This window comes from Polyodon spathula, unplaced genomic scaffold (assembly GCF_017654505.1).
Source record: "Polyodon spathula isolate WHYD16114869_AA unplaced genomic scaffold, ASM1765450v1 scaffolds_731, whole genome shotgun sequence".
NCBI lineage: Eukaryota > Metazoa > Chordata > Actinopteri > Acipenseriformes > Polyodontidae > Polyodon > Polyodon spathula.
In genome coordinates, this window is record NW_024472220.1 from 304,611 (window position 1) to 322,508 (window position 17,898).

The 17,898-nt window shown below is 42.9% G+C and overlaps 2 protein-coding genes across 3 annotated transcripts; both read left to right on the forward strand.

Moving 5' to 3' along the window:
• Nucleotides 1-190: 190 nt before the first annotated feature.
• Nucleotides 191-5,731, forward strand: bcl7ba (BAF chromatin remodeling complex subunit BCL7B a). Its single transcript, XM_041240957.1, has 6 exons — nucleotides 191-327; nucleotides 1,511-1,586; nucleotides 2,222-2,324; nucleotides 2,770-2,934; nucleotides 3,060-3,139; nucleotides 3,571-5,731. The coding sequence occupies exons 1-6, from the start codon at nucleotides 236-238 to the stop codon at nucleotides 3,661-3,663; spliced, it is 609 nt and encodes a 202-aa protein (XP_041096891.1). The 5' UTR covers nucleotides 191-235; the 3' UTR covers nucleotides 3,664-5,731.
• An 834-nt stretch (nucleotides 5,732-6,565) lies between these two features.
• On the forward strand, nucleotides 6,566-17,027 carry mks1 (MKS transition zone complex subunit 1). 2 transcript variants are annotated; one of them, XM_041240960.1, is made up of 18 exons: nucleotides 6,566-6,869; nucleotides 7,995-8,116; nucleotides 8,225-8,289; nucleotides 8,607-8,762; nucleotides 9,504-9,601; nucleotides 10,055-10,183; nucleotides 10,749-10,853; nucleotides 11,107-11,215; nucleotides 11,696-11,752; nucleotides 12,130-12,172; nucleotides 12,253-12,315; nucleotides 12,790-12,860; nucleotides 13,783-13,852; nucleotides 14,058-14,165; nucleotides 14,440-14,573; nucleotides 15,286-15,368; nucleotides 15,706-15,803; nucleotides 16,526-17,027. In XM_041240960.1, the coding sequence occupies exons 1-18, from the start codon at nucleotides 6,793-6,795 to the stop codon at nucleotides 16,615-16,617; spliced, it is 1,680 nt and encodes a 559-aa protein (XP_041096894.1). In that variant the 5' UTR covers nucleotides 6,566-6,792; the 3' UTR covers nucleotides 16,618-17,027. The 2 variants fall into 2 exon arrangements, with proteins under 2 accessions (XP_041096894.1, XP_041096896.1); XM_041240962.1 differs by lacking the exons at nucleotides 15,286-15,368; nucleotides 15,706-15,803; nucleotides 16,526-17,027 and adding an exon at nucleotides 15,082-15,277.
• The last annotated feature ends 871 nt before the right edge of the window (nucleotides 17,028-17,898 follow it).

The following is a 17,898-nucleotide window of genomic DNA, read 5'->3' on the forward strand; positions in this document are numbered from 1 at the left end:
TAAGGAGATGGCTGGAGCAAGGTCCTGGGCTGGAACGGCTTGAAAGAGCCATGTGTTTAATATGCAATAGAAGGGAACTGTACTTGGACTATGCACTTATGTATGACAGGCTATGCAGCGCTCACGCGTAAACAGCGGCTTAACCATTCTCGCGAGAGTAAAGCGCCGGACGGTGACGAGCCTCTGGCTGGGACAGACCGGAGATAAAAAAAAAAAAAAAGAAACCAGGTTGAAAATGTCGGGCCGCTCGGTTCGAGCCGAGACCCGCAGCCGCGCCAAAGATGATATTAAAAAGGTGATGGCGGCCATCGAAAAGGTCCGCAGATGGTAAGTGAGACAGGCCGACTTTGGTTTCTAGTTTGTGAAAATAAAACTCTTTCAAACACTCTCCAAAGAGAAAGTTCACGGAGAGGGAGGGGAGGTGGTTGAGAGGAGAGGCTGATTGACAGTCCCCGTCACCAATGAGAGGCATGGGTGCGGACTGGTCGCCTTGGTGATGGCAAGTGGCCGGGCTGTGCTGTGCAGAAAGGGGTGGGAGTGCTTGCGATTCAGGATGGTTAGCTGCGTGAGAATTAAACATGGGGAGATGTGTTCCAAAAGTTGTAGCCTATGAAAAATATTCTGTAATTCCCTCACACGAACCTGCTGCCAGTCAGTTTCAAACCGGAATCTGAGTGACTTTGATACGGCGCTGAGAGTAAGCGCTTGGTTGGCAGGTGTTTCGCTGTCAAGACTGTTTCATAAGGAACCGGCTCCAATTAAGTGATTGACTGGGCCTTGCTAAAAATAAAACACTGCAGATTTCAATCTCCAACTCCCCCGAAGGAGTCGAGGTGATTCTAACATTCAGATCCCTACGCCAGTGCTTGTAGCTTATTGCAGGGTGCACAATGTCACGCTTCATGGTTAGTGTATGCAGTCTGAGTGCCTGTTTGTAATTCCATTTCCTTTGTAGTAGTATGGTAGGTATGTTCTGCTGTCATGTCTCAAAGCCTACAGTTGTGTTTCATGCCTGCAGATAACTGTGGCACTTTACAGTGTCTCCGGCTTCTTATAAACCAGACAGTGAGAAGGTGTGCTTGTTGTCTGAAGCCTGTCATCGTACTGCTTCAGTGACACAAAGCCCCTGTTCACCTGGTGTTTTTGTGCTGCCTCTCTTTCACAGCATGCTTCACCTGCCAAGTGGACATTTTGTCGTAATAAATCTGCCAGAAATGAACAGTGTTCTGGTGGGTGCAGCGATTTCGGCACAGCATTCCTGCCAGCCTTCGCACCGCAGTGACACTTGTGATCTTGAGCGCTTTTATTTTCCAGGTTTTGGAAAGAACTTAGTTTTTTTTTTACAGCTGTCAGGTTTAATGGTGAGCCTCCTCCGTTTTAGTTTTTGTCACTTCAGTCTTTTATTACTGAGACCCATTGTCGTTATTTTCCACCCTTGTTTCTGAACCAGTTGGAGGGAGAGTTATTTTCCTTTTCACACAGGAATCCTGTTTGCCCTCCTCTTCTGCAGGGAGAAGAAGTGGGTGACCGTGGGAGACACGTCGCTCAGGATATTTAAGTGGGTACCAGTTGCGGATACCAAGGAGGTAGGGCAGCTGGCTTCTATCATTTGAACTGTGTGTGTGTGATTCGGAAGTGTGTATGCTGCATATCGTTTCAGTGTGAGTGATTAAATGCAAAGAGGCCAAGGTATGGGGAATCGGATACTGGAAAATGAGAAGAAAATGCAGCTGCCACAAAGGCAGGCTGATAGCAGTTTTGAGCTGTCATGGAAAAACAGCTGTGGTTTCCTAAGCTCGAGTTACATGTTACAGTTTACTTTCAGTGTGGCGTGGCTGCTCTTTGTAACATGAAGCCATTCTGAGATAACTTAAGCTTGCTCCAGCTGTAACCAAGGAAAGGGGTTCTGTTTCATTAAAGGTGATTTCCTTTTGTCAGTTTTTCCTGTTCTAACAGACCTCTGCTCAAAGTTGTGCCGCCTTCCACAGAACCATTGTTGAAGCCAGGTTGCCTTGCCAAGTTTGAAGTCAAAAATCAAAAAAAGATCTGTAGACAAGAAGCAGATTATTGTCTCCTATGAAAGGCATTTTGTTAACAATGTTCAGTCGGGCCAGTTGTTTTGATATTTGACAGTCGGGTATGTAGAGTGCGCACCGTACTCACACCAGCAACTTATATAAAATAGAGTCTTGACTAATAAATCTCTTTCTTTCTTTTGAAGAAGAGCAAAAGCAAAGCCAATGGAAACACAGGGAGAGAAGTCAAGAGGTTCCCTACTGATTCAGCAGCGGAAAGCAACCGCTCTGTCCTGCTGGACTTTCTGGGTTAGTGGCGCACAATCCCTTTGTTATCAGCGTCTCTTCTGCTCCAGCAATCACAGGCTTCTGAGAACCTCAAGGAACCCAGTTCTGTGTGCAGTTTCCATTGCGTGCCAGTCATAGGAACGGTTAGGGTCACTTGTTTCAGTATCTGAAAGTTAATTTGTATTTAAGCTTAGGTCTTTTTGCAGCCCTACTTTCGCTGCATTTTAATTGCATGCAATAATATTAAGAAGTAGGTCAGTTAATCAGTCCCTGGGGGGAAACTCCTACTGGATACATGCAGTTAATAAGCAGCTTAAGATCTGCTGCTGTTTATATCATTACAGTAATGCTCAATGTGTCACGAGTTTTGACTGCAGGTATGTCATGCATAGAAATGATGAGGTCGCTCTCAGGGTAGCTTAACTAGCCGTGCCCTTTCCAAGCTCCTGTCTTTGCTGTATTTCAGATGAGAACAGTAACCAGAGCTCGCTGTCGGATTCCTACCAGCCCAAAGTGGACAGCAGCAGCAACTCGAGCCCCCAGCCCAGCGAGCCGGTGAGCCCAGCCCACACCTTGGACTTCCGGACAGACGACTCGCAGCCTCCCACGCTGGGCCAGGAGAGCATGGAGGGTAGGAGAGGGGGCACTGGGGTCTGGAACGCAAAGCCAAGCTGTGCGCTCGGGTGGGGTTGACCTCCAGAGAGAAATACACTGCGCGGTTTTCATTCATTTTTTTTTTTCCAATCTTTATTTTAGAGCCGTCATTGCCGACCTGTGAAGTTGCGGAAGAGCCTCCCACACTGATTAAAGAGGATCTCTTACCACTGAGCGCTCAAGTAAGAGAGACTGTACAGCCACACTACCACTCTCCCAGTCCCTCCCCTCTTACCAGCAGGGCCGCACTACCACTCTCCCAGTCCCTCCCCTCTTACCAGCAGGGCCAGTCCCTGCACTACCACTCTCCCAGTCCCTCCCCTCTTACCAGCAGGGCCGCACTACCACTCTCCCAGTCCCTCCCCTCTTACCAGCAGGGCCGCACTACCACTCTCCCAGTCCCTCCCCTCTTACTAGCAGGGCCACACTACCACTCTCCCAGTCCCTCCCCTCTTACCAGTCTTGACTGTATTTTTTTTCATACTAAACCCTTGTTTATTTTATAGTTACTGCTGAGAGAACTGCTATTGCATGTTGTATTAAGTTGGGTGTTCATGTGCAGTAACAGTCTCTCAAGGTTATCTTGTAATGGCAGTATTCCTCATTTCCTCAGGTGGCGGAGGAAGACTATGATTCTGGGGCGCCTCCTCTGAAGAGAATTTGTACAGAACAAAACTCAGTCCTCCAGCCTGTATCACAGAGCTAGCTGCATTATAACTGCATTGGTTATGATTTCTTGTTCATGATGAACACATTTTAAGGCTATCCATCCACAGTACATGCGACCGGGAACCCCGACTGCCCTGGACTGGAGGGACCACCATCCAAAATCAGTTTAATTCAGTACCCAGTCCCACCCAATGCTCTTTTTTTAAAACTGACTACTGAAGATGTGGTGAATTGCACAGTGTTGGTTTTGTGAGAGAGACTGAGCTGCAGCCCACCAAACCCATTTTACTAACGGTCTATGAATCCAGGGTCAAAATGTAGTCTTCAGAGGGTGGTATTTGTTACTGTGGAGTTTTAACAATGCTCTGTTGCCTGATATAAACGTAGATTGTATATATATATATATATATATATATATATATATATATATATATATATATATATATATATATATATATATATATACTGTACACACACATACAAATGTTTGAGAAATTGTTGAATGAAAAACCTTAGAGGAGCTGTTTTACTGGTTTATGCATATGTCACGTTTTACCTACTGTGAAGTGTGAGTAGATGATGAACAGAAAATACCTTCTTTATCAAGCTGTGTACTCTGAGGTGCAAGTTTTGAAATTGTTTCAGCAACTGTACAAAACTGGTGAGAATCAACCTCAGGCGGTTAACTAAAGGGGCACCGTCAGATAGGCATCTCTTAGTTTTCAGATCAGCTGATCACGCTGGGAGTGCTGATGCGTACACGTGGATCGCTGCCTCACGGATTGCCCAGGTTGATTTCATTTTGGGAAGTTAGCAAACCCAGCGGGTGAAAGCCCAAGGTTCTCGTACGCTCCCTGTCAGGGAGGATGGGGACTTGCTGTTTTTTATTAGCCCTGCCAGGTATGAGATGATCAACTAGTGAATGAACACGGCTTTCAGTGCCTTCCGCTAGTCAGTGAAGACAGTGCTAGTGAAAACAGCAAGTGCAGCACTCTGCTTCCCTGCCTCCGAACTCTACATGTGATATCAAGATGCTGTTTGTTTTTGTAACACAAATCATGTATGAAGTAACTAGTATTAGCTCAAATGTAATGTATTGTTTTTATTTTATTTTAAATCTGCTAAACACCCTCCCTGTTTGTTGTAAACTGTGTGCAGGGTGATTTTTATACATGCCGAAAAGAAAAGACCTTTGGGGAAGCTATATATATATATATATATATATATATATATATATATATATATATATATATATATATATATAAATTGGATTTTATTGAAACTCAGTATTTTGCTATACTTGCAAAAAATCTTTTTTGCAAGTTGATTTTATAGATTTTGTTGATTGAAGACGTCTGCTGCTTTACAGACCCTTGAACATTTTACAGGCGCTTCGTGTGTGATATTATCAATATAACAAAAAGACCGTTTGCAGTAAGCGTAATTGCCTTTTTAGTTTGAAATGAATTGGCTTTGAAGACGCCATTACCGCTGCCTGCTGCAGCATGGTCTGCTTGCTGGTACAGTAGATTGTGGGGTCGGTACAATTCATCTAAAAGATGGTGGCTCTGAATACCACTGTTGTCTGAATAATTGTAAAAGTTGTCTGGGAAAACCTGTGTGTGTGTGTGTGACTCTATTAAGGGCATTTTTCTATTTCAATTAAGTACATTGTCAGGTTTGTTCTCAGTGTATTCTTTAGTAAGCAGGCCAGTCACTGATTATCTCATTTGAATAGACAGCTACATGTTTAATCTTCAAATATATGTTTATCTCACCAATAATTTACTGTGAGTGGATATCCACAAACCACCAGCATCGTACAATCATAACTGCCAGCAGAAATACAATCGACGAGTTCACTGCGAGGTACCTTTACCATCTGTGACTGTCCCAGGTGGCATTGCAGTACTACATGGCTGTAAATCAAGCCAGACCTGGCTTCTGACTGACAGCACGACTGTCCACTAAGTGTTCAACCCATGGCACCACTGTGTTTTAACAACAGCATGTTTCTGATTTTATGAACATTGTTCAAACAAGGCTACTGAAAGATGCATTTTAGCACTGTATTTTATAAATGACAATAAAAACTAATGAATATATATTTTTGGATGTGTGTTTTTGTGTGTGTAAGTTTTCAGTTGCGTTTATGTTTTAATAAGGATTCTCCTGCCACATGGCATCTGTGAAGCTTTCCTTAAAAGTCCTCAGGTAGGGTTTCTATGTTTCATCAGTAAAGGAAATCTGCCAGTCAGCTAGAAGGATTGGAAGTTCACCACAGAAGTTTTTGCTCACTAAGCTGCCCCACGTCCAAAAGAGCAAATGTGGGAGGATTTTAAAGCGAGGTGAACATAATGTAGATCTTTTATTTAACATCATGAAATCAAAGAAGCTACAAAATGATTTTGCAAACGTTTACCAAAAGCCATAACAATAGTACAGTGTTTCATGTTAGATTTCGAAATGTCGCGTTTCCATTTTTTTCAGTAGTTCCTGAAGTATATGGAAAACTACAAAGCAGTATGTAATTCAATATGTTAACGTAACGGTATTCAGCGGGTTCCGTCTTTTATGAAGCTAAATCAGTTCATTCTATAGGGTGATGCTATAGGCGCAGGCAGAGGAAATTCAATATGTTCTATGGGGAAAGAATGAAAAGCATGGACCTCGTTCAGTAATATACGTATTTATATATAATTTCCATCCACATTTAAGCTTTAATCTGATACAGTGCAATATCCTCAAATGAATCAAAACATTTTTTTTTTAAATTACAATATTACAGGCTGCAGAACTCACTGACTGTATGTAATGCAGAAACTGAAATGAATTATGTTTTAAAACACATTGAAAGATCGATCATTAGCAGCAATGGACAATATTTGCAATACGAATAAACACAGCATCTCAACCACGTTGCCATGGATGCCGTAGGACGCTAAACATTCGGGTTTGGGCCTCTGTCGTAAAAATAACAAACCAACTATTTTGCTTGTTATTGAACATGAACATGTTGTTAAAACTGAAAAGGCTGTTTATTTATTAAAACGCACAGGATTCAGTCAAAGCTCACACTGCGGCAAACAAAAATATACACGAGTTTGTTAGTGAGTGTCAGTTTGTTTGCTCCACCTCCCCGCTCGCCCGGAGATAGCTGCTGAAGATGGCGGAGAGCTGGAGTACCGACGACGGGGAGTCGGTTTACCGGTCCCGGGATTCTGTTAAGAATCTGAAAATACGGTAAGTAATAGTACATAGGGTTACCAGACGTCCCGGGAAGACTGGTAATACCCCAGTTTGCACCCTTGTTCGCAATCAGAAACGGTAAAATTGTTACGTCGTCCCGGTTTTTATTATTGTTTTCACAAAACTGTAGCAGTGTGCTCAGCAAATTGATAGCAGAGTGATATATTAATACAAAAATAAAATAAAGAAACGTATGGATGACTTGGTTAATAATTCATATGCTGTTTCAGAGTTGCTACAGCTTCAGTGAATTGAAAAGAAAAGGTTTTTCACTCTGGAAATTGGTAACCACATGCAAAAAAACATGCAAAAAACATTTTTAGAAATATGAATTATTAAATACAGTATTTATGGACAGAAACTCCCATAACAGTCATACATGAAGTTTTGAATGGTAACAGTACGTTTTGAGATAACTGAACAGTATACTGTTCAGGGATACTTGTAATTGAATTAAGTTAAAACCGCAGCCAAAACGCCGTGCAATTGTACACAGTAATGTAATTCAATATAACCCATATTTAGCCTTCTGTACACTCAGTCTACTTTCTCGTTAAGCAGACACTGCGGTTTGTTTAAGTTTCTCAAAGGTAATCTGTTGGGACACAAGCTGAGGGCATGTCATGCATGCATCAGAAATTCATTCAGCAGTCCTTACAGAACTGTCAAACAAACATTTACTGCTAGAGTCTACCCACTGAAAACATTGATAGGAGCAAACCTCCAGAAACACAACCCTTCATTCTGTGAAAATATCCCGCATAGCCATACAATCTACTCTAGACTATGTAATAATATCACATAAAGCTATACAAGTCTTTCTCTTTGTCTGCTGCCCTTTAAATGTATATTGAATACTGTAGTGTAAAAAGGAGAGGGGTGATTAGCCCCTTTCTATAGCAACGTAGGCAGAATAGTATTGCACACAGCATGACCAGGTTACCAGGGGGCTGTGAGGATTACAGATGAGTTCTGACTATGTTTTCTTGATATATGATGATATATGATGAGTTCTGACTGTGTTTTCCTGATATATGATGAGTTCTGACTGTGTTTTCCTGATATATGATGATATATGATGAGTTCTGACTGTGTTTTCCTCTTTGTTGGTGTGCTCAGCGTTCGCATTCAGCGCGTCACCTCCACCACAGTGTTCTCCCAGAAGATCCAGGAGCAGGCTGCAGAGCAGAGAGAGAAGGGACTGATCAAGCTGTCCACTTTCAACACTCAGGCCAGCTCAGGTAGGTTGCTCACAGTAAAACCTGGAATGGATCAAACTGCTCTGCAGTGGGAGTACTACTGTACCCCCAGCCTTTGACGCAGTAAGCTCTGTTTGCACTCTGTTGTAGCTGCCGGTCGCCCGGACGATGAAGAGGATGTCACTGTGGGCTGGCAGGAGAAGCTCTTCAGCCAGGTTGGTTACAGTGTTTGGGTGTGCTGGCAATACCATAATAACATCTTGCTGTCTTATGCCATGGTAAAAGCTAGCAAAACATTAGTAAAGCAAAAACATGCATGGTAAATTACAGACAGTTGTGGTAAAGCATGATGAATGTTGTGGCAAAGTATCTCAGCTAGTTACATTACATCACTATCACAAATGGAACTAAATTGTGCATCTGCTTGCCATAGTCAAATCATGCTTTATGAGGGTTGATATAAGTGTGGCCCGTGTGTAGCGCGTGCAGCTGGTCTAAAGCAGTGCAATACCCCCTCCTCTCCTCGATCCAGTTTGAGGTGGATCTGTTCCGCACAGAGGCGGCCTGTCAGAGCCCGCTGGACCGGCAGTATCACAATGAGATCCTGCAGCTGGAGAAATCGAGGACCCGGAAGAACCGGCGCATCTTCACCTACACCGACTACGACCGCTTCACCAACCTGGAGGAGGTGAGGGCTTCATTTAACATGTCTTACCTGTGTTTCATCCAGCCGTCTATAGAACAGTGGCTCCCAGACTGAGCGAGGGACCCCTTTAAGAATTAGAATATAGAAATATGAAACTTTACAAGTATTAATACTTTAGATATTTTTAAGACAATTACAGTCATCTTGAGAGAGACAGCATTTACCCTTGCAAAAGATTCCCATAGTAAAAGGATAGCAAAGTGTAATCCAACTACATTAAAGAATGGGTAGTGTTGTAAAGAATAGCGAGTTACTGTAAAGCATAGTAATAAAAACAGTAAACTCGCTAGTATAAATGCATAGTATAACCAGGGGGAAAGCGGGAGAAAAATACTGCGGTAAACTTTTATAGGGTAAAATTACAAGAAGCTTGTCTTTTGAGCAAAAGTGTACACGTTGCATTTTATTCCAGCTTGAGAAATATTTCCAGGTCTTCCATCAGTGGAAAAATAGCATCTAGGATGTTGTTGAAATGAGATGCTGTGTTTGGAATAGCCGATTTGAGGTGTGGGGTATGGGAAGATGAAGCAGTCAGATTTGGGGGAATTTTTCAGGTACCACCTGGAATTTACTCTGGATCACACATTGGGAACTTCTAGTGCTGAAGGAACATTACAGTTATGATTGGAGTCCTAGCCTGGATCATTCAGCATAGACTATGGCTGCTGTTGTATCTCCCATAGTGAGTTAGTGTGTGTGTGTGTGTGTGTGTGTGTCCTGCAGCACTGTCACTCTGCCACCATCCCGGAGATGCACGCTCCCACATTCCTAGCGGAGAGGATGAGCAACGTGCGCCGGAGACGCCAGGAACGGAGAATTGCGTGAGTCACACACGGGGCTTGAAATATACATTTGAAATGTTACTCGCTGTTCATTCCTCCAGGGGTCTGTTTATTATAAACTCATTTCTAACTCCTTCGTCTTTTTGTGTGCTTGATTTTATCGCGGGCGTGCTTTTTTGTTTTCTTAGTGCTGTATCTTAGAATTGTGACAGAGTATTTTGAAATTATGAAAGTTTGAAACTAAAACTGCATTTGGTGGCCACAACAATCCCCTTTATGTGCCTTTTTAAAAGCAATTTATATTTCAAATCAGACCCAATCACACATATATTTAAAGTGTTTAGTCTGTAATTTACTGCTATTTTAAAAACCTGTAAAATTTTTACTAAATTAGAAGCAAACAACCCTGTAATAAAGTGCAAGGTGTATGTTTTAGGGATGACACTGTGCTGTTGTGTGCTGTGCAGTATATTGTTGTTTTGTTTTTTTAAGGGAAGGAAGCATCCCGAAGTCTCGGCTGATCACCTGGGACCCCTCGGAGGAGTTTGTGAAGAACAACCATGTGATCAACACGCCGGTGCAGACCATGCACATCATGGGGGACCTGGGGCCCTACGGGAAGTAAGCACCCCCACACCAGACCCCTCTAGCAATGCGCCGGGAATACTCAAAAACTACTGCTGGCACAATCATGGGGTTAAAAATAATCAGAATAAAAAAATAATCTGCTCTTTATAAACGATTCCCATAGTAAAAGGATAGGTAAGCATTGTAAAGAATAGAGAGGCATGGTAAAGCATATTAATGAACATGGCAAACCAGGGTAAATGTACAGTGTAAAAGCATGAGAAAACTGTAAGGATGGTACCGTGTGAAAAGAGCTATTAAAGAAAGGAGAGGAAACACTGTTCTATACAGGGGAATGCGTGTCATTTATCATTTAATGCGTGTCAGACACCATTTATGCTCTGGTTTCCTCGGCACTATATCTTTTTGACAGTCGTTCATTAATTCTGTTATATGAACGATTACGGAAATTGTGATTTTTGCCACTAGGTAGAGCTTCCCATGTTCGACTATTTGTTTGTCCCAGGACACTGCAGCAAGAAGGCAGCAGGTAGCAATGGTAGTTTTTTTTTTTTTTAAGTAAGTTTCCCGGTGAGCCAAGTGTGTCGTTGTGTTTCAGGCTTGGCCAGCGAGAGAACGAGTATGTGCTGTGCACGGTGAGAGTGGACAGCAACGGGGTCATCACGGTCAAACCGGACTTCAACAGCTGCAAGGGACCTTACAGGCAAGGGCCGGCCCCACGCTCCTGGGCTGCTTCGTGAAAAATGCTTAACAATGTCTCCTTCAACAAGACGATGCGTCATGGGCTTTGTATGGAATTAATGATGTTCTAGTATGTGTGCTCAGTATCTTGCTCTAGTGTGTGTGCTCAGTGCCTTGCTCTAGTTTGTGTGCTCAGTGCCTTGCTCTAGTGTGTGTGCTCAGTGCCATTCTCTAGTGTGCGTGTTCATGCCGTTTCTGACGGCTCTGCCTCACAGGTTGGAGACAGAGGGAGAGAAGCAGGAGCTGTGGAGCTACGTGGTGGAGAACGTGTCTCTGAGCATGTCCAGGGAGGAGCAGGACCGCGAGCGACGTGTGCACAAAGACGTGAGAGAAGCACCCTGTCTGTCTTCCACACTATAGAGCAGCTAGGGAGACAGTTATTAAGGAAGGTTTTCTACATCACAAATTAATAAGGGAAAGTGTAAAATGTAGGCCATTATTATCACCCCCATCGTTTCCTTTGTGCTAAAGATATTTGCAAATGCACACAGTTTATACCATTGCAGTTACACAGTGTTTGCAAAGACAGTGCTTTAGATTAAATGTTTAAGCTTCTCCTTCCTGGTACCTAACCACTTCCTGTCGTGTACACAACCAGACCATGTACATTTGCAAGGACCCTATCCCCTAATGTTTGGTCCAGAATTGTAAGTGTATTGCATTTAGTCTTTGTAAATAACAGAGCAAATGGCTGTAGTCATGTTCTTAGCTTCTTCAACACTAAAAGTAACACCTATTATAATTTCAGTGAGCTGGTTTTTTTTTTTCTGTAGATCCCTTACCAGTTAACCCTTCACTCCCCAGCTTTACATTCGCCACAGAGAGTATCTCAACAGCCTGGTCGGGCAGGACTTTGAAATGGTGAGTTCCAGCTTTAAAATTGTATTGCATATTTACTTTGGTTAAGTCACCAAAGTCAGACCACTGGCAAGACCAAGACTACACTGTTAAAAAAAAAAAAAAAATCTTAAAGGAAGGTGAAGTCCTCTTTTTTTCTCATAATTCTGATTGGGTCCCCCAGCCTGGGGAATGCTGCTTTGCCAGGTTTCAGGGGAGTATTTCAGGAGGCCTGTGTGCTGTGGCCCCACAGATCGAGTCTTGTGGCCCCCCAGGGTCCTCATTTTGGAACTGCTGTACAGTGCTTGAGCTGCTGTGTAATGTTAGCCTTGAGCATGGATAATGTGTTGCAGTGTTTGTAGACATTATAACGTTTCCTAAGCTGTGTGTTGCCCCCGCAGCCTCCCCCAGGAATTCTCCGCCTGCTCGTCAATGGAGAGATAGGTGAGTAACACTCCTTGTGTTTATATTCAGACCCACATTTAAACTGAGGTGAAGCCAAACCCTGTTTCATTCCTTTTCAGTTTCGGCCCAGGGTTATGAATATGACAACCTGTATATCCATTACTTCTTTGAGCTTCCCAATAGTAAGTACCCACCCAGCTTAATAAAAGAATATTTTTTTTCATTTCGTTGATCATTTCTTAAAGCTGCAAAGCTTATAAATATCCCCAATTCTTATATTGAGTAACCTACCATTTCCTGTGTGTTTCTTACAATCTGGGGAAGATCTGGAAGTTCAGTTCAGTTCAGTTCCGTCCTTTCCTGCTTGATCTTGTCTTGGGTTTTATAGACGGGAGACTTCTCTCATCATACACTCCCAGTGCCATGTGGTTATTGCTTAATTAACCAACCAGCTACTGCCTCTAATGAGCATTAGAAATGATTAAACTGCATATCCTGTTAAATACCTGATTGCATGCAATACGTTTATTTCTTCCCCCAATTGTAATGAAACTTGGTGTGGCCATTGCTGAGCGCAGCATTAGCATACGGGTGAAGCTTAGAGGGTGGTAGTACTCTGCTGCTGTAGGATACTAACCCTGCCTCTCTGATCCCAGACTGGTCGAGCCAGCCCTTCCAGCAACTCTCCGGAGTGACCCAGACCTGCAGCACACGCTCCCTGGGCAGGGTAAGGACACGCCGGGGGTGGCAGTGCACTATATGGAATCTGCACGTTATGTAGAGCCGACAAAGGTTGATAGTATTAAATGAATAGATCAAGTCGGTGCAACTCCAGTGATTTAGGACCTTGTATACTGTATAATATCACTGCTGTTACTGTCACCCTCCACTTATAATAATAACCACATTGAAGGGTCCTGGGCAGAAAGCAATGGAAGGGAATAGAAACAAGCGCCTAATAATATCACTTTGGTCTGTGTCCTTCCCCTGTGTGACTCACATCGGTTTTCTCCCCGCTGAATATCACTCGGGGAGATGCGTTTTACATGCGAATGTAAGTTGCTGTTCAGTATTCAGATGATCTCCTGTATAAAGGCAAGCTAGCATATAGAAGACAGTTCTGTGTCTTTGCAGTTGTATTTTGAATCATTACAATTTGGTGTACAGTAAAGACTACACTGAAGTTTGATTTTATTAATAAACAGTATTGTAATCCATGGTATTCCTCTGTATTTCAAGCTCCACAGCAAAACAGGCATATTTGTTACCCTTCTCCTGTATTGTAATGCTCATCCTGCCAGGTTATTGGTAAACTCCTTATAAAGTCAACTGTATGTACATTCTCGAAATATAAAAAAGAATGAAAAGTGTATCACTAAAAATAAATATATCCTGGGTTAAATATGTTTAGTCCTTAAAATAGTAGTTAGAAATCAGATTGTACAGCCGAGGGAGGACAGCTGAAAGAAGGACAGGGCTTGGGCAGAACAACTGAGCTTTGAGTTGCAGTTTTCAAGGATAGTTTTAAGTCCTGCTCACACTTCCCCCAGGATCATACTTGCCCAGGATAAATGAACTGCTTCAAAGCCATGTGCCTTAGATGGCGTTTTGGAAAGCTTTGCTTGACGTGTTGCCTGCTTTGATTTCAGGAGAACGTTGCATACTTCTCCTATCCGTTCAGCTGCGAGGCTTACTTCAGGAAAGAGGATGAGTCTGAAGGTGAGGTGTTGATTGGTTTCACTTCATTAATGATCATTTCAGCTTGTTACTCATGAGTAATCCGTAATCATAAGGACTATCCCTTGCATTTATTAAGACTGTCGTACTTTAGCGTACCCTTAGACTACTGGTATTGAGGTGACTGCTGTTTTGAATGGCTCTTTCTGACGTGTGTGTTGAATCTCCTGCTTGTTTGTGTCTCCAGACTCAGACCCCCAGTGGCCCGTGCTGTATTTCAAGGTGCTTTCTCTGGATTCCTGGCAGCGCTACAGAACGGAGGGCTACGGGTACCTGGTCATCCCTGCAACACCAGGTTAGACTCGCACTCGTTACACACGCTAATGGGGCAGCAGAACATACGAATAAACTGCATTGAAACCTTGATTTGTTATTGTCGCCTGTTTTTTTCTAAATACCCCACTTTTAAAAAGATGATTAAAAAAATGAAATACACCTGCAGGGATATAAAGGGTTAAATACCTGTACCAATGAAACACTTCAATACAGGCCCCAACATCCAATCAGCATCCACCTGGTGAGCTTTGACTGTCATGTCATGTGCTCTTTGCCTCTCGCCTCTCTCCCAGGATGCCACACTCTGACCTGTGCCACCTGGCGCCCGATCCAGAGTGGGACTGTGGCCGAACTGCGCAGGTTTTTCATTGGAGGATCCCCTGAACTGGAGGACATCAGTTACACCAGGGTGCCCGGGACCTTCAAGGTGGGACAGTCGCGTATTGGACTTCCCTGTGTCCACTGGCTGCAGTGAAACAAACTGCTGAGTACACTTAGACACTTATGTACTGTGTCAAATGCACAAGGGAGCAGCACAAACCTGGGGAAACTAACTTTCATACATTGTTAAAACAGTCTTGCCTCTTTACTAAAATAAACGATACCAGTAACTGATGTTCTAAATTAGTTTAAAGGCTGATGACTCATGAGCTGCTTTTAAACATGCAAGTGAACAGTTAAATGATTAGTTGTATTATAGTAAACTGAAGCATGTCTACATTTAAGCTTGACACCCCTTACTGCTTAAGCGATACAGAACATTGTGTGGCAAAGAGTGTACAAACCATATGGAAGAAACGATGAGGGAAGTAACTGTTTGTATTGCTAGAGTGTGGTCTCCCTGCTCCTGTTTTGCACTAATCAAAAAGCTCCCTCTAGCTGTGGAAAATCAATATAGCAAGCCGTTCTCTGAATGTGTGCGATTGATTTTGCAGAACGAAACCAGTGATGACAGGACATGGTTTATCTTCCGACTTTGTTTTCACTTTGACAAAAGTGAGATCAGATTTTCCAGCCAACACCAATGGCTACTTCCACAGATATATTTGTAATTTTACATCTATGCTGTGCACCCTGGACCCCCCTCTGCTTTCTCCACACTGCTGATCCTGGGTGTTTTGGGGTTGGGTTTCCTGCAGGGGGAGCGGCTCAGTCGATTTGGGTTCCGCAGTGAGACCACTGGAAGCGTTTCCTTCAAACTGCACTGTATCCAGCAGTCCAGGTTGGTGTGGCAAGAATATGCACTTGAAAGAGGTGCATTAGTCAGAAACATGATATTTATTGTAATTGCATGTTACTTCTTGTTTTTTTATCCATGCTGCACATATTAAAAATAGTGGCCAAAATATTATAGTTTACAAAAGTACATTCTACTATTTTTATAACTCAGTAAGAGCATATTTAAGGTATGCAATAACATTCTAATATAGTGCTCTGTGGTTAGTTCACTAATTTGTTTAATTGGGCCCTTTTGCTAATTCCCTTTTTCAGATAGGGAAACAGTGAGTATTATATAAATAAAGAATGTCCTTACCAAGTGGCTCATTTTGTTTCCGCAGGGCGTTCATTGATGCAAGCGCGCTGAGGAAGAGGAGGCGGAGTGTGCTGGATCGACTCGGAGGGTTCAGCCAGCAGAGCTCCATTTACAATGTGCTGGGTAAGGAGAGCTCTGCTATGTACTGTGGGCCTCTCTGTGGTGCTGCTGCTGGGGGGGGAGGGGGCTGTTTCTAATCACAAGGAAGGGCACCCTCCCTGCGAACAAGTTGCATTCTTCTGATGTCAATGCTAGAAGCCCTCCTCGAATGACAGCCGCTTCATGCTTTGGGACCTTCCTTTGTTTCATTGCTGTGTGTGTTTTTTCTCCACAGCAGCAGTGCTAAGTTGAGTCGAAGTCGTTTTGTATATTGTATGTAGTTTCCTATACAGCGGTGTGCACATTTATTACAACACCCCACTGCTTCTGTAGTTTTGATTTGCTGTGCATGTGAAATCAAACCACTGGAGCTGAAAATCTTGGACAATTGTCAAAATAGGCAAATTTGTGATAGTCTAATTTAATTGATTCAATAGGCCACACATGCAATTCATTTAAAATAGTAAGAGAAAAGGAACACGGATCCCCAAATGGTAAAATGCAGGAGACTTTTCCGAAGTTGTTTAAAATGCCTAATTAAAGCGCAAAGTGGTCTAACATTTTCGTAAATGAGTGCCTGTTGTTTCTCTATCGATGATTACTGAGCGGAAATTGAAATTCTCGCACGCAGAGGTTTTCATGCAGGTAGGTATGTTAATAATATAAATGAGGTGATCTAATACATTTGCACACTACTGTATAAATACGTGTTAACAAGTATTGCTTTTTGTTTTGTCTCTCTCCAGACGCGTTTCAGAAAGCTCGTCGGCGCATGCAGGACGCCCGCCAGAGCCTTCCCCAAGACCTTCTGAACTCCACAGCGTCCTCCACAGGCTAGTCCACGGCACAGCGCCTGCCAGGGGAGCTCCTGGAGTGAGGCTGATCTATCGGATTGTCTCCCTCTACTAGCCTTGCATTGGACACCCACCTTCTCTTTACACACTTACTCCTCCATTATGGGATGCAAGTGCAGTATTTTATTATTTTATCTGCACAGAAAATATATTCTTACCTGTTCAACTTCTGCTGTAAAGGACCAATCAAGTGCGCAGTCTAAAACCTTGAAGGTGCATTGTGTCTCAGGGCTGCTACAAAGTTACCTTGGGGTGGTGATAGGGTAGTTTCATCTTACAAATTCATCTTACATTCTTAGCTGCCTTTGCTGAAAGAAAGTGTTTTTTTTTTTTTATTACATTTTTTAAGACAAAATGTTAACAGTGTCAACATAGGGGTCCATTGTTAATTTTTTTATTTTTTATGTTTTCTTTCACGGTTTGTGTTCTCGATTGGAATTATTTCCTCTAACGAAATATCAAAATATATAAAGTACAGTATTCATTTACTCTGTAAAATAGATGACTTGTACTGTTTGAACGTTGTAAATATTAAATTGTACTGTAATTTTGAAAACTGTTATTTGTGTCGTCAATGGTAACAATTGATTTTAAAGCTTTTAAAATGTGATTTCTACATTTTGAATTGGCATCGTGTGCAGAATTGAACTGGGTGGTTTGTGTGTGTGATATTATTGAGTGGCCTGGGAAAGAAACAGGTTTGGCTGCTTATTAAGATAAGATTGTATCATACATTCACATAAAAAAACAATATATATATATTGCATGTTGACGCAGAGTGCTTGACACAGAAGTCGAGTAAGCGGCGAATGCGTGAAGCGCCTCCGTGCAGAGCCTCGCAGACGCCGCTTTGTTACAAAACCCAAACCCCAGGATGCTGCCCTGCTCTAGAAACGCGCATTTTTAAACCTCCTGGACACAGACTACTGGCAAATAATAAACAAAAAAATAACAAAAAACGCAGGAAAGAAACAACATTATATATTTTAAACAATAAACCTGTGTTTATTTTTATTTATTTTTCTCTCTCCGACTGTGACCTTTAACTCTCCCCCTCACCAGACGCCACATCCTCCTCGCAGACGGGGGCGGTACCCACACGGCGTGTTTATGTTTGATAGACACAGAGGAGTGCCAGTAAGGAGCTACTATCACGGGCTCCGTTTCGGAGGGACCAATGGCGCGGGCGCTGAGGGGCGGGATGGAGGCGTGCGGCGCCGCTGGCTGCCGGGGTAACAGGGTTTTGGGGTCACACGGAATGTTGC